Here is a 15866-nt window from a genome sequence, read left to right on the forward strand (position 1 = left end):
CGATGTGGGATGCTAAAATCTGTCCACCACCACCCCAGAGAACCACTCTTTTCATTAGACTGATCACCCTATATACCTGTTCACCCACAGCTACTCTAACTCACCCAGTAGTTTCCACACAGCAGCCACACATCTTTTTTAAATGAACATTTTCATCATGAACCTTCCCTGCTTTAAAACTTTTCAGTGACTTCCAACTGCCACTATAAAATGTTTAAAACCCTCACATTCCCTACAAGCCTTGCAAATCAGCACCCTACCTATCTCCAATTCTGTGTGCTAACCCCCTCCCCTCATTCTGTCTGTATGCTAGCCATACTGACAGCCGCAGGACCCTGTTTATGATAAAACACTGCCCTTTTGCCTTCTAACAAACACTTGGCTCTTCACTTGGCCCCATGAAAGCAGGGACCCTGTCGATCTACTAGGCTACTGTATCCTTAGCATGCAACACAATGCTTAGCACAAACAATGAATGAATGAATGCACTATCAGTTAGCTTTCTATATCTTCTCTCCATGAGAGAACATTATTCAGAAATTTGTATTGAACTGGTCAGCATAAGTAACTGCCTTCCCCGCCACCCTTTACCTCAAATGTTTAATAGTAACAATAAGGTTATATTTGCATTTACAAACACAAGTATTTGAAACTAACAGGCTCTGTTTAAGGATTAAATAATTTATTTTTAAGAAATTTTGAACTGCTTTGCTAAATTGTTCTTAAAATTACTTATTAATAACTTCTTCTTTAAGTTTCTCTGCAAGCAATCTCCTCTTTAGTAATGTTTGCTTCTCCTCTGCTGTCATTTCTGGTTTCTCTGTCATTTCCTTAAAAAAAAATAAAAGAAAAAAAATTGGCTACAGTAGAATAAGATGGGTTCATTTTCTAAAATTCCTAACATACTGCCTTGAACAAATATTAGAACATTCAGTAAATTTTTTAAAAAAGCGACACATGGACTGAGTTCCCTAAATCTCTTCTTTGTAAAAATCTCTTCTTGGGGAAGCCTTTTAGAGGTGGTGGCTAGGGTACTGATGCTGCTCTATGATAAAATATTTCAAAAGGCTCAGGTAAAACAGACGGCTGACCCTTCAGTGCTCAGAGCAGGGCAAGTAAAGAATCATAAAACTGCTACCATTTCTACTTCACAAAATCCTCCTATCACAACCATCTCACTGCCTAGAAAAGACTTATTATCAGGTGCTACACTAACAAGGAGGTTAATATGAATAGATCTACAAGAGCACATATGTTGATTTTGAGAATCCCATCCGTAGATTTGCAAATTTTCTCATACTAGAGCTAGCCATACCCCTACCTCCCCAGCAGGTTTTCCTTTCTGCTCCAAATTTTGTATGTGCTTAGTCCTCATATCCTTTCTCATGGACATCAACTTATCTCTCTTCTGCTTCAGATAGTGTTCTCGTTGCCGGAGCTCTTCTGTTCCAAGTGTTGATAAATTCTGGGTCAAATAAGAGAAGGAAAAATCAAGTCTGCGTAAGTGGCACAGATACCCACTGACTGATTAAATTAGAAGTTTGAGTCCAAGACCGCAACAAAAGCCAAGTGTGTATGGCTGTTTACATTGTTTGTTCATAGTACTTTATCATTTTGCTCATAGTTCTTAAAAAGCAATATTTTTTACTTACTGCTATTGGTCCCTCAATGTTTGCATGTTCAAAGCCAGGAATCTTCAGGTCTTTTTGTGGGAGGGAGGAACTTTCAGGCAACGTTTCCAGCTTTCTTGTCAAAGTTTGTACTGACTGATCAGCAGAATGCACTTTAACTTCTGGCAGTAATCAGACAGAGACCAATTAGAATATTATAAGAAATATTAAGTTATTACACTAGGTTCACCAAAATGAGCTAGTGGTAATAATACTTTGGTCTTTCTCATACTCATTCACTCAGCATGCATTGATTCAGTGCCTACATTGTGCTAGGCACTGGGTGAGAACAATAAATGTGGTCCCTGTCCTCAAGGAGCTTGAACTACAGTTCTTGTGAATAATGACATTTCAACAAATAAATACCAAGCTCCTGCTGTTTGGTACTATAGCTACAAAAAGATATAATTCTTGTCTAAAGATCAGAACTGCAGTAAAATGTAATACAAGGTTGCCATACAAGCCAAATAAACAGTGCACTAAAATCCCTTACTTACAATGTAATTGGCTTTCAAACTTTTGCTTGCAGGCAAAAACTGTAATAAGCTATAATTTTTTGTATTGGAGGAATAAGTGCCAGTAATATCAATAATTTGTACTACATACTGAAGATAACTATAAACCTACTAACATTTAAAAAATGAAGATTTTAAAGTAAGTAGAACAGGGAGATCAGCTTGGTGCTTTGTGATGACATAGAGGGATGGGATAGGAAGGGTGGGATGGAGACTCAACAGGGAGGGGATATGAGGATATATGTATACATATAGTTGATTCACTTTATTGTACAGCAGAAACTAACACAACATTATAAAGCAATTATACTCCAATAAAGATGTAAAAAACTACATAAATACAGTAAGTAGAACTTGGAAGCGGATATAACATGAGTACTCAGTACCTTCCAGTTATTTGGTAACTGTGCCAAGAGACAGGATTAACATGCTAATTGCTTTTGAGACATCTTTTATTATAAGATAAGGTGGGTTTTTTTTAAGATAAAACATTTTCACTGTAATACATGGACTATGAAAGACAGCTGGTGAGACAAGCAAAGACATAAAAATAATGCCAAGAACTAAAAGCATCATGGGAGAACATGATATTCATGTCTCTAAATGATTAAAAATCCAGCATGGTAAAACCAGAAATAGAACTTTGCAGGAGCAAGAAACTTGCCCAAGGATCACTGCTTTAGCACAGGGTGAGTGGACTGACTGCAGTGCCAGGGAAGTTAGAAGAAGAAAAAGCTCTCCAGGCTCTTGGACAGAAAGGGAAGTCTCCCTGGAAGAGATGAGGCTGCCGCTAACACTCCAACCAACCTAGACAGGGAACTAGCTCAGAACTAACTTAAACAGAAATGAAGATGAGCTTCAACAAGTTGGTCAAAATATGCAGACAAAATTAAACATGCCATTCATATGATGGTGACTTTAAGCAGTAGTGGGCTTAGCCCCCAAATATGGAACCACAGAGCTGGGGACGAGACAGTAAAATTCTGCGGAGGGGGGAATCCCAGGCACATAAGCATTTATATTCAATTCATGTACTTGGTCTGGACAGTTCCTTGACTTTGTTGGTTATGAACACCTTTTATATTCCAACTAGAGAGAAAAGTACCTGAAGCCAAAATACTTAACTTCTCTGATTTCTAAGAATGGAGAATCGGAAAGCCAGCTAGCTTAAAGAAAGATCATCTCATCACTGGCAACCCGGCGTCAATCTGAGAACAGATGCTATCCATTTCCAGCAGGAACCAGGGAAAGACATGAGCAAAGGTATAAGCAGGAGGTCAAACACCTTTATGATTCCTCCCACATTAGACCTTTCTCATGGGCACTTTGTATGCAGTGATTGCCCGTAATATCAGATATACTCATTTTTCTAAAAAAATAGAATAGTTTTTAAAAATTAAAATCATTACTTTTGAAATTATCTGCCAGTTTCTCTACCGCTAATGTGCATAACTGAGTTACAAATGGCTTGAGATTAAGTTTTCTATAATAGTTTCACTTAATAGATAAGCAAATGTATTCAAATTATGTCAGACGCAAGATTAGAACAGTATATGTACTTAGGTCTATATAAAACAAAAAGCTAAGTTTGGGCCAGCAAATTTTAAAAGCACTCAAACAAATCTAAAGCAGGTGCTTTCACAGACATAATTCAAATGAGGTTATTCTACTCAGAACCTGCAGAATATGAAAAAAGAAAAGGAATTATTAGATTTGCTAGGAAGGAAAAAGCCAGATAACTTCATAAACCTGCTTCTGTTTCATATGCCCCATTGTTTTATCAACTAAGCATTTAGATCCTTAAAACACTGGATACACAACAAGCCTATCTATCTCAATTATAAAACTTCTATAAAGTGTAGAAAAACACAAGATTTGGAGTCAGAAGACCAAGGTAAGTCACAGTTTCACTATTTAAGAGCTCAGTGATTTTGGACCTCATTCAAGTTCCTTGAATTTCTTATTTTAAAAAAATAAAAGAAAAATAAGGACCATAATATCTACCTCACAGAGTTATGTGTTTTTTTAATTGATAAAAGGACATGCACCTAAAAACCATAGAAATCCATTAAAAAAATGAAGTAAATTCATGATCATGATTCAAGTTCTGTTTCAGAATTACCTGTCTTCTTATAAAGGAAATCAGAAAACATATATTGAAAATGATTCGCTGCATAGTGAACAAGATCATCCACTAACATTTCCCACAAGGATTCTCATCAATTTTGGTTTCAACAATAGTTTCTGACAACTTCTAGATAAATTGGCTACCTGTTGTTTTCTAATTGTGTTTTAATTCAGTAGGAAAATATTATCTTTCCCTCTTCAGCTTCTAACTCTCAAACACCATGTAATTATGGTCAAGGAAGAGAGTACCAAATGTTATGTGAACATACCTTGAATGCTGTAGTCATGGCATAAAGCCTGGGGGCTTCCCCAAGGAATTTTGATCACGGCTCTGGGTTCCAAGCTTCACTTAGAAATTTGGGGGCTACGCCCTCTCTGTCAGCTATCTCCTACAAGCAACCACTTTAGCTAAATTCACAAAGAACATTAAATACCAATGGCCACTTTTTGAGGGTGAAGTATGTATGAGAAAGTAACACACTCTTTACAGTGTTTATGTATGCATATTATTCAGAAATTCCAGTACATTTCAACCTTACCTGAGGGTGGGTGTGCAAAATGTTCACCATTCCCTTGGGAATTATTCATTTTTGCTGTTTCATTGGCATGCATCGGAGGCTCTTCTGTTTTAGCCTCTGATAGCTTCAGGAATCAACAATATAATTTAAAAAATACTTTAGATTAATTCTGAATAATTCACTACTTAAGGGATTCATACACATTAGTTTAAAAAATTATTGTCTACTGAATGGATAATAAATCAGAGATTCTATTTTTCCAAAGTTTTTAAGATGTTTCCACCATTTTTTATCTTCTACTTTTGAGGTAGGTAAACATTCTCATTTCCAATCATGCAGTGCTAAGAATAACTAGTTTGGTTAAGACTTTGGATTCAGAAAGAAGTGAGTTCAAACCTAGGCTTCACTCTTACTACTCATGTGACCTTGACCAAGACACCAAGAAATACTCTAAAAGAAATAAAATCACTGATTAATAAGGTGCTTTTTCACTTAAAATAATCTAAAAAATATAATAATAATACCACTACTATGATATGCCTGAAGCAACCACAAACTGGTTTACAGGTATACCTCATTTTATTGCACTTCAATTTATTGTGTTTCACAGACATCCCATTTTTTTACAAATTGAAGGTTTGTGGCAACTCTGCATCAAGCAAGTCTATCAGTGTCATTTTTCCAACAGCATTGCTCATTTCATGTCTCTGTGTCACATTTTGGTAATTCTTGCAATATTTCAAATTTTCATTATTATATTTGTTATAGTGATCAGGGATCAGTAATCTTTGATGTTACTATTGTAACTGTTTGGGGGCACCACAAACCAAACCCATGTAAGACGGTGAAACTTGATAGATGAAAGTTGTGTGTGCTCTAACTGCTCCACTGACCACCTGTCCCCTCATTTCTCTCCCTCTCCTCAGACCTCCCTATTCCCTGAGACACAAGAATGTTGAAATTAGGCCAATTAATAAACCTACAGTGACCTCTAAGTGTTCAAGTGAAAGGAGAATCACGGGTCTCTCACTTTAAATCAAAAGCTAGAAATGATTAAGCTTAGTGAGGAAGGCATGTCGAAAGCTGAGATAGGAGAGCCTTCAAGATGGCAGAAGAGTAAGACATGGAGATCACCTTCCTCCCCACAATACATCAGAAATACATCTACATGTGGAACAACTGCTACAGAACACTGGCAGAAGACCTCAGACTTCCCAAAAGTCAAGAAATTCCCCATGTACCTGGGTAGGACAAAAGAAAAAAGAAAACACAGAGACAAAAGAATAGGGACGGGACCTACACCTCTGGGAGGGAGCTGTGAAGGAGGAAAAGTTTCCACACACTAGGAAACCCCTTCACTGGCGGAGATAGGGAGTGGCAGAGGGGAAGCTTCAGAGCCACGGAGGAGAGCACAGCAACAGGGGTGCAGAGGGCAAAGGAGTGGGGCTGGCTGCATGAACACAGCCTGAAGGGGCTAGTGCGCCACAGGTAGATGGGAGGGAGTCTGGGAAAAAGTTTGGAGCTGCCTAAGAGGCAAGAGACCCTTGTTTCCGGGTACATGAGGAGAGGGGATTCAGAGCACCGCCTAAATGAGCTCCCGAGATGGGCGCAAGCCACGGCTATCAGAGCCGACACCAGAAACGGGCATGAGACGCTAAGGCTGCTGCTGCCGCCACCAAGACGCCTGTGTGTGAGCACAGGTCACTATCCACACCCCCCTTCCGGGGAGCCTGTGCAGCCCGCCACTGCCAGGGTCCCGTGATCCAGGGGCAACTTCCCCGGGAGAACGCACGGCGCGCCTCAGGCTGGTGCAACATCACTCCAGCCTCTGCCACCGCAGGCCCGCCCCGCACTCCGTGCCCCTCTCTCCCCCCAACCACCGGCCTGAGTGAGCCACAGCCCCCAAATCAGCTGCTCCTTTAACCCCGTCCTGTCTGAGCAAAGAACAGACGCCCTCAGGCGACCTACACACAGAGGCAGGGCCAAATCCAAAGCTGAACCCCTGAGCTGTGCGAGCAAAGAAGAGAAAGGTAGGGATTCCCTGGTGGCGCAGTGGTTGAGAGTCCGCCTGCCTATGCAGTGGACACGGGTTTGTGCCCTGGTCTGGGAGGATCCCACATGCCGCAGAGCGGCTGGACCTGTGAGCCATGGCCACTGAGCCTGCGCGTTCGGAGCCTGTGCTCCGCAACGGGAGAGGCCACAGCAGTGAGAGGCCCGCCTACCGCAAAAAAAAAAAAAAAAAAAAAAAAAAGAAGAAGAAGAAGAGAAAGGGAAATCTCTCCCATCAGCCTCAGGAGCAGCGGATTAAATCTCCACAATCAACTTGATGTACCCTGCATCTGTGGAATACTTGAACAGACAACGAGTCATCCCAAATTGGGGCAGTGGACTTTGGGAGCAACGATTTTCTTTTTTCCCTTTTTTCTTATTCTGAGTGTGTATGTGTATGCTTCTGTGTGTGACTGTCTGTATAGCTTTGCTTTTACCATTTGTCCTATGGTTCTGTCTGTCCGTTTTTTGGGGGGTTTTTTTAGTATAGTTTTTAGCACTTGTTATCATTGGTGGATTTGTTTTTTGGTTTGGTTGCTCTCTTCTCTCTTTCTATTACTTTTTTTAAAATTATTTTTTACTTTAATAACTTTATTTTATATTATTATTATATTTTTCTTTCTTTCTTTCTTTCTTTCTACCTTTTATTCTGAGCCGTGTGGATGACAGGGTCTTGGTGCTCTGGCCGGGTGTCAGGCCTGTGCCTCTGAGGTGGGAGAGCCGAGTTCAGGACATTGACCCACCAGAGACCTCCCAGCTCCACATAATATCAATCGGCGAGAGCTCTCCCAGAGATCTCCATCTCAACGCCAAGACCCAGCTCCACTCAACAACCAGCAAGCTACAGTGCCAGACACCTGATGCCAAACAACTAGCAAGACAGGAACACAACCCCACCCATTAGCAGAGAGGCTGCCTAAAATCATAAGGTCACAGACACTCCAAAACACACCACCAGACTCGGTCCTGCCCACCAGAAAGACAAGATCCACTCTCATCCACCAGAACACAGGTACCAGTCCACTCCACCAGGAAGCCTCCACAACCCAATGAACCAACCTTAGCCACTGGGGGTAGACACCAAAAACAATGGTAACAACGAACCTGCAGCCTGCGAAAAGGAGACCCCAAACACGGTAAGTTAAGCAAAATGAGAAGACAGAGAAACACACAGCAGATGAAGGAGTAAGGTAAAAACCCACCAGACCTAACAAATGAAGAGGAAATAGGCAGTCTACCTGAAAAAGAATTCAGAATAATGATAGTAAAGATGATCCAAAATCTTGGAAATAGAATGGAAAAAATACAAGAAACGTTTAACAAGGAACTAGAAGAAATAAAGAGCAAACAAACAATGATGAGCAACACAATAAATGAAATTAAAAATTCTCTAGAAGGAATCAATAGCAGAGTAACTGAGGCAGAAGAACGGATAAGTGACCTGGAAGATAAAATAGTGGAAATAACTACTGCAGAGCAGAATAAAGAAAAAAGAATGAAAAGAATCGAGTACAGTCTCAGAGACCTCTGGGAAAACATTAAATGCACCAACATTCGAAGTATAGGGGTCCCAGAAAAACAAGAGAAAAAGAAAGGGACTGAGAAAATATTTGAAGAGATTATAGTTGAAAACTTCCCTAATATGGGAAAGGAAATAGTTAATCAAGTCCAGGAAGCACAGAGAGTCCCATACAGGATAAATCCAAGGAGAAACACACCAAGACACATATTAATCAAACTATCAAAAATTAAATACAAAGAAAAGAGTATTAAAAGTAGCAAGGGAAAAACAACAAATAACATACAAGGGAATTTCCATAAGGTTAACAGCTGATTTTTCAGCAGAAACTCTGCAATCCAGAAGGGAGTGGCAGGACATATTTAAAGGGGTGAAACGGAAAAACCTACAACCAAAATTACTCTACCAAGCACGGATCTCATTCAGATTCGATGGAGAAATTAAAACCTTTACAGACAAGCAAAAGCTAAGAGAATTCAGCACCACCAAACCAGCTTCACAACAAACGCTAAAGGAACTTCTCTGGGCAGGAAACAAAAGAGAAGGAAAAGACCTGCAAAAACAAACCCAAAACAATTAAGAAAATGGTAATAGGAACATACATATCGATAATTACCTTAAATGTAAATAGATTAAATGCTCCAACCAAAAGACATAGACTGGCTGAATGGATACAAAAACAATACCTGTATATATGCTGTCTACAAGAGACCCACATCAGACCTGTGGACACGTACAGACTGAAAGTGAGGGGATGGAAAAAGATATTCCACGCAAATGGAAGTCATAAGAAAGATGAAGTAGCAATTCTCATATCAGACAAAATAGACTTTAAAACAAAGACTATTACAAGAGACAAAGAAGGACACTACATAATGATCAAGGGATTGATCCAAGAAGAAGATATAACAATTGTAAATATTTATGCACCCAACATAGGAGCACCTCAACACATAAGGCAAATGCTAACAGCCATAAAAGGGGAAATCGACAGTAACACAATCATAGTAGTGGACTTTAACACCCCACTTTCACCAATGGACAGATCATCCAAAATGAAAATAAATAAGGAACACAAGCTTTAAATGATACATTAAACAAGACGGACTTAGTTGATATTTATAGGATATTCCATCCCAAAACAACAAAATACACTTTCTTCTAAAGTGCTCATGGAACATTATCCAGGATAGATCATATCTTGGGTCACAAATCAACCCTTCGTAAAATTAAGAAAATTGAAATCGTATCAAGTATCTTTTCTGACCACAATGCTATGAGACTAGATATCAATTACAGGAAAAAATCTGTAAAAAATACAAACACATGGAGGCTAAACAATACACTACTTAATAACCAAGAGATCCCTGAAGAAATCAAAAAATACCTAGAAACAAATGACATGAAAACATGACAACCGAAAACCTATGGGATGCAGCAAAAGCAGTTCTAAGACAGAAATTTACAGCAATACACTCCTACCTTAAGCAACAAGAAATATCACAAATAAACAACCTAACCTTACACCTAAAGCAATTAGAGAAATAACAAAAAAAAAAAACCCCAAAGTTAGCAGAAGGAAAGAAATCATAAAGATCAGATCAGAAATAAATGAAAAAGAAATGAAGGAAACAATAGCAAAGATCAATAAAACTAAAACCTGGTTCTTTGAGAAGATAAACAAAATTGATAAACCATTAGCCAGACTCATCAAGAAAAAAAGGGAGAAGACTCAAATCAATAGAATTAGAAATGAAAAAGGAGAAGTAACAACTGGCACTGCAGAAATACAAAGGATCATGAGAGATTACTATAAGCAACTATATGCCAATAAAATGTACAACCTGGAAGAAATGGACAAATTCTTAGAAATGCACAAACTTGTGAAACTGAAACACAAAGAAATAGAAAATACAAACAGACCAATCACAGGCACTGAAATTGCGACTGGGATTAAAAATCTTCCAACAAACAAAAGCCCAGGACCAGAGGGCTTCACAGGCAAATTCTATCACATATGTAGAAAAGAGCTAACACCTATCCTTCTCAAACTCTTCCAAAATATACCAGAGAGAGGAACACTCCTAAACTCATTCTACGAGGCCACCATCACCCTGATACAAAAACCAGACAAAGATGTCACAAAGAAAGAAAACTACAGGCCAATATCACTGATGAACATAGATGCAAAAATCCTCAACAGAATACTAGCAAACAGAATCCAACAGCACATTAAAAGGATCATACACCATGAACAAGTGGGGTTTATCCCAGGAATGCAAGGATTCTTCAATATATGCAAATCAATCAATGTGATACACCATATTAACAAACTGAACAATAAACACCATATAATCATCCCAATAGATGCAGAAAAAGCTTTCGACAAAATCCAACACCGATTTATGATAAAAAACCCTCCAGAAAGTAGGCACAGAAGGGAACTTACCTCAACATAATAAAGGCCATATATGACAAACCCACAGCCGACATTGTCCTCAATGGTGAAAAACTGAAACCATTTCCTCTAAGATCAGGAACAAGACAAGGTTGCCCACTCTCACCACTATTTTTCAACATTGCTTTGGAATTTTTAGCCACAGCAATCAGAGAAGATAAAGAAATAAAAGGAATCTAAATTGGAAAAGAAGAAGTAAAGCTGTCACTGTTTGCAGATGACAATGATACTATACATAGAGAATCCTAAAGACGCTACAAGAAAACTACTAGAGCTAATCAACGAATTTGGTAAAGTAGCAGGATACAAAATTAATGCACAGAAACCTCTTGCATTCCTATACACTAACAATAAAAAATCTAAAAGAGAAATTAAGGAAACACTCCCATTTACCAATGCAAAAAGAATAAAACACGTAGGAATAAACCTACCTAAGGAGACAAAAGACCTGTATGCAGAAAACTATAAGACACCGATGAAAGAAATTAAAGACGATACAAACAGATGGAGAGATGTACCATGTTCTTTGACTGGAAGAATTAACATTGTGAAAATGACTATACTACCCAAAGCAATCTACAGATTCAATGCAATCCCTATCAAACTACCAATGGCGTTTTTCACAGAACTAAAACAAAAAATTTCACAATTTGTATGGAAACACAGAAGACCCCGAATAGCCAAAGTAATCTTGAGAAAGAAAAACGGATCTGGAGGAATCAGGCTCCCTGACTTCAGAGTATACTACAAAGGTACAGTAATCAAGACAGTATGGTACTGGCACAAAAACAGAAACATGGATCAATGGAACAGGATAGAAAACCCAGAGATAAGCCCACACACATATGGTCACCTTATTTTTGATAAAGGAGCCAAGAATATACAATGGAGAAAAGACAGCCTCTTCAGTAAGTGGTGCTGGGAAAACTGGACAGCTACATGTAAAAGAATGAAATCAGAACACTCTCTAACACCATACACAAAAATAAACTCAAAATGGATTAAAGACCTAAATGTAAGGCCAGACACTATAAAACCCTTAGAGGAAAACATAGGCAGAACACTCTATGACATAAATCACAGCAAGATCCTTTTTGACCCACCTCCTAGAGAAATGGAAATAAAACCAAAAATAAACAAATGGACCTAATGAAACTTCAAAGCTTTTGCACAGCAAAGGAAACCATAAACAAGACAAAAAAACAACCCTCAGAATGGGAGAAAATATTTGCAAATGAAGCAACTGACAAAGGATTAATCTCCAAAATTTACACGCAGCTCATACAGCTCAATATCAGAAAAACAAACAACCCAATCCAAAAATGGGCAGAAGACCTAAATAGACATTTCTCCAAAGAAGATATACAGATTGCCAGCAAACACATGAAAGAATGCTCAACATCATTAATCTTTAGGGAAATGCAAATCAAAACTACAATGAGGTATCACCTCACAGCAGTCAGAATGGCCATCATCAAAAAATGTACAAACAATAAATGTGGAGAGGGTGTGGAGAAAAGGAAACCCTCTTGCACTGTTGGTGGGAATGTATATTAATACAGCCACTATGGAGAACAGGAGGTTCCTTAAAAAACTAAAAATAGAACTACCATATGACCCACAATCCCACTACTGGGCATATACCCTGAGAAAACCATAATTCAAAAAGTCATGTACCACAATGTTCATTGCAGCTCTATTTACAATAGCCAGGACATGGAAGCAACCTAAGTGTCCATCAACAGATGAATTGCTAAGGAAGATGTGGCACATATACAATGGAATATTACTCAACCATAAAAAAAATCGAAATTGAGTTATTTCTAGTGAGGTGGATGGACCTAGAGTCTGTCATACAGAGTGAAGTACGTCAGAAAGAGAAAAACAAATGCCGTAGGCTAACACATATATATGGAATCTAAAAAAAAAAAAAAAGTGGCCACGAAGTACCTAGGGGCAGGACGGGAATAAAGACGCAGACCTACTAGAGAATGGACTTGAGGACACAGGGAGGGGGAAGGGTAAGCTGTGACAAAGTGAGAGAGTGGCATGGACACATATACACTACCAAACGTAAAGTAGACAGCTAGTGGGAAGCAGCCGCATAGCCCAGGGAGACCAGCTCGGTGCTTTGTGACCACCTAGAGGGGTGGGATAGGGAGGGTGGGAGGGAGGGAGACTCAAGAGGGAGGAGATATGGGGATATATGTATATGTATAGCTGATTCACTTTGTTATACAGCAGAAACTAACACACCATTGTAAAGCAATTACACTCCAATAATGATGTTAAGAAAAAAGGAAGCTGAGATAGGCCAAAGGTTAGGCCTCTTGTACCAAACAGTTAGCCAAGTTGTGAATGCAAAGGAAAAGCTCTTGAAGGAAATTAAAAGTGATACTCCAGTGAACACATGAATGATAAGAAAGCGAAACAGCCTTATTGCTGATATGGAGAAACTCTTAGTGGTCTGGATAAAAGATCAAACCAGCCACAACACTCCCATAAGCCAAAGCCTAATCCAGAGCAAGTCTTTAACTCTCTTCAGTTCTATGAAGGCTGAGAGATGTGAGGAAGATGCAGAAGAAGAGTGTGAAACTAACAGAGGGTGGTTCATGCGGCTGAAGGAAAGAAGCTGTCTCTGTAACACAAAAGTACAGGATGAGGCAGCAAGTGCTTATGCAGAAGCTGCAGCAAGCTATCCAGAAGATCTCACTAACAAAATTAATGAAGGTGGTTACACTAAACAACAGATTTTCAATGCAAATGAAACAGCCTACTACTGGAAGGAGAGGCCATATAGGACTTTCCTAGCTGGAGAGGATAAGTCAGTGCCTGGCTTTAAAGCTTCAAAGGACAGGTTCTCTTATTAGGGGCTAATGCAGCTGGTGACTTGAAGTTGAAGCCAATGCTCATTTACTGTTCTGAACATCATAAGGCCCTTAAGAATTATGCTAAATCTACTCTCCCTGTGCTCTATCAATGGAACAACAAAGCCTGGATTACAGCACATCTGTTTACAACATGGTTTACTGAATATTTGAAGCCCACTGTTATGATCTACTCCTCAGAAAAAAAAGATTCCTTTCAAAATATTAACTACTCATTGACAATGCACCTGGATACCCAAGAGCTCTGATGGAGGTGTACAACAAGATTCATGTTGTTTTCATGCCTGCTACACAACATCCGTTCTACATCTCATGGATCAAGGAGTAATTTCAACTTTCAAGTCTCATTCTTTAAGCAATACATTTCGTAAGGCTATAGCTGCCACAGATGATGATTTCTCCAATGGATCTGGGCAAAGTCAATTGAAATCCTTCTGGAAAGGATTCACAGTTCTAGATGCCATTAAGAACATTCATGATTCATGGAAAGAGGTCAAAATATGAACACTAACAGGAATTTAGAAGAAATTGATTCCAACCCTCATGGATGACTTAGAGGGCTTCAAGATTTCAGTGGAGGAAGTTTTGCAGATGTGGAGGAAACAGCAAGAGAACCAGAATTAAAAGTGGAGCCTGGAGATGTGCCTGAATTGGTGCATTCTCATGATAAAACTTGAATGGATGAGGAGTTACTTCTTATGGATGAGCAAAGAGAGTGGTTTCTTGAGATGGAATCTGCTCCTGGGGAAGATGCTGTGAAGATTATTGAAATGACACCAAAGGATTTAGAATATTACACAAATTTAGTTGATAAAGTAGCAGCCAGGTTTGAGAAGATTGACTCCAATTTTGAAAGAAGTTCTACTGTGGGTAAGATGCCATCAAACAGCACTTCATGCTACTGTGAGATTGTTCATGAGAGGAAGAGTCAAATAATGCGACAAACTTCATTGTTGTCTTATCTTAAGAAACTGCCACATCCACCCCAACCTTCAGTAACCACCACCCTGGTCAGTCAGCAGCCATCGACATCGAGGCAAGGCCCTCCACCAGCAAAAAGATTACAGCTTGCTGAAGGTTCAGATGATGGTTAGCATTTTTTAGCAATAAAATAATATTTTTCTTTTTCCTCTTTGGCCACACCACACAGCATGTGGGATCTTAGTTCCCCGACCAGGGATCGAACCGGCGGCCCCTGCAGTGGAAGTGCAAAGTCTTAACCTCTGGACCACCAGGGAAGTCCCAGCAATAAATATAATTTTTAATGAAGGTATGTACATTGTTTTTTTAGACATAATGCTACTGCACAATTAATAGACTACAGTATAGTGTAAACATAACCTTTATATGCACTGGGAAACCAAAATACTTTTGTGACTTATTTCATTGCCATCTTCGCTTTATTGCAATAGTCTAGAACCGATCTCACAACATCTCTGAGATATGCCTGTATTTCCATTTCTAAAATGGGATACTATATTTAAACCAAAGAGATCGTTTAAATCTTGGAAAGAACCAAGTAAACTGATACTTCATTTTTCCTTAAAAACAGGAAAATCCAATCACATGTAACTTTTCAGGTAATTCATGAATACCTAAATCATAAGTCTCTATATGTTGAGTGATGGAAACATGAAGACTGAAATTATTATCAGCTCTACTTTTGTGTGCTTGAAAATTTCCATTAAAAGAAGTCTAAAAAAACCATACGCCCCAAAACACATTATTATTCAAGAAGCCTGATATAGTTTATATATAAATCAGAAAGTCAATACTACTGTCTTTTTGTGTGTGTGTCTGTGGCCACATCGCCCGGCCTGTGGGATCTTAGTTCCCCAACCAGGGATCAAACCGGCACCGCCTGCCGTGGAAGTGCGAAGTCTTAACCTCTGGACCACCAGGGAATTCCCAGTACTACTGTCTTCTGAGAGCGGTTTTGAACGAGTTTCTGTTCTATACTCCTACATTAAAAAATATTATTATCTATGAATTTCACCTCCATTTACTAAAAGGAGATTTACTCAAAGATACATAAATCCCCTCTAAATCCTAAAACATCTCTCTTTTGCTCTTCATTGGTTACCTTGGAGTAAAATAGGTTTTTTCAAATATAGTAAATGAT

General features: G+C 39.0%; 1 protein-coding gene across 2 annotated transcripts in view; it reads right to left on the reverse strand.

Moving 5' to 3' along the window:
- Positions 1-661: 661 nt before the first annotated feature.
- CFAP36 (cilia and flagella associated protein 36) overlaps positions 662-15866 on the reverse strand; it is a 32664-nt gene continuing 17459 nt past the window's right edge. Inside the window, exons 7-10 of one of the 2 annotated variants that reach the window (XM_067705047.1) lie at positions 4852-4954; positions 1653-1792; positions 1322-1465; positions 662-830 (exon numbers count right to left, since the gene is read on the reverse strand). In XM_067705047.1, the coding sequence (XP_067561148.1) occupies positions 729-830; positions 1322-1465; positions 1653-1792; positions 4852-4954 (489 nt within the window). In that variant the 3' untranslated portion in view covers positions 662-728. Of the gene's footprint in view, positions 831-1315; positions 1466-1652; positions 1793-4851; positions 4955-15866 lie in introns of both variants that reach the window. The other variant, XM_067705046.1, reaches the window with a different exon arrangement.

Source organism: Pseudorca crassidens, chromosome 14 (genome assembly GCF_039906515.1).
Source record: "Pseudorca crassidens isolate mPseCra1 chromosome 14, mPseCra1.hap1, whole genome shotgun sequence".
Lineage (NCBI taxonomy): Eukaryota > Metazoa > Chordata > Mammalia > Artiodactyla > Delphinidae > Pseudorca > Pseudorca crassidens.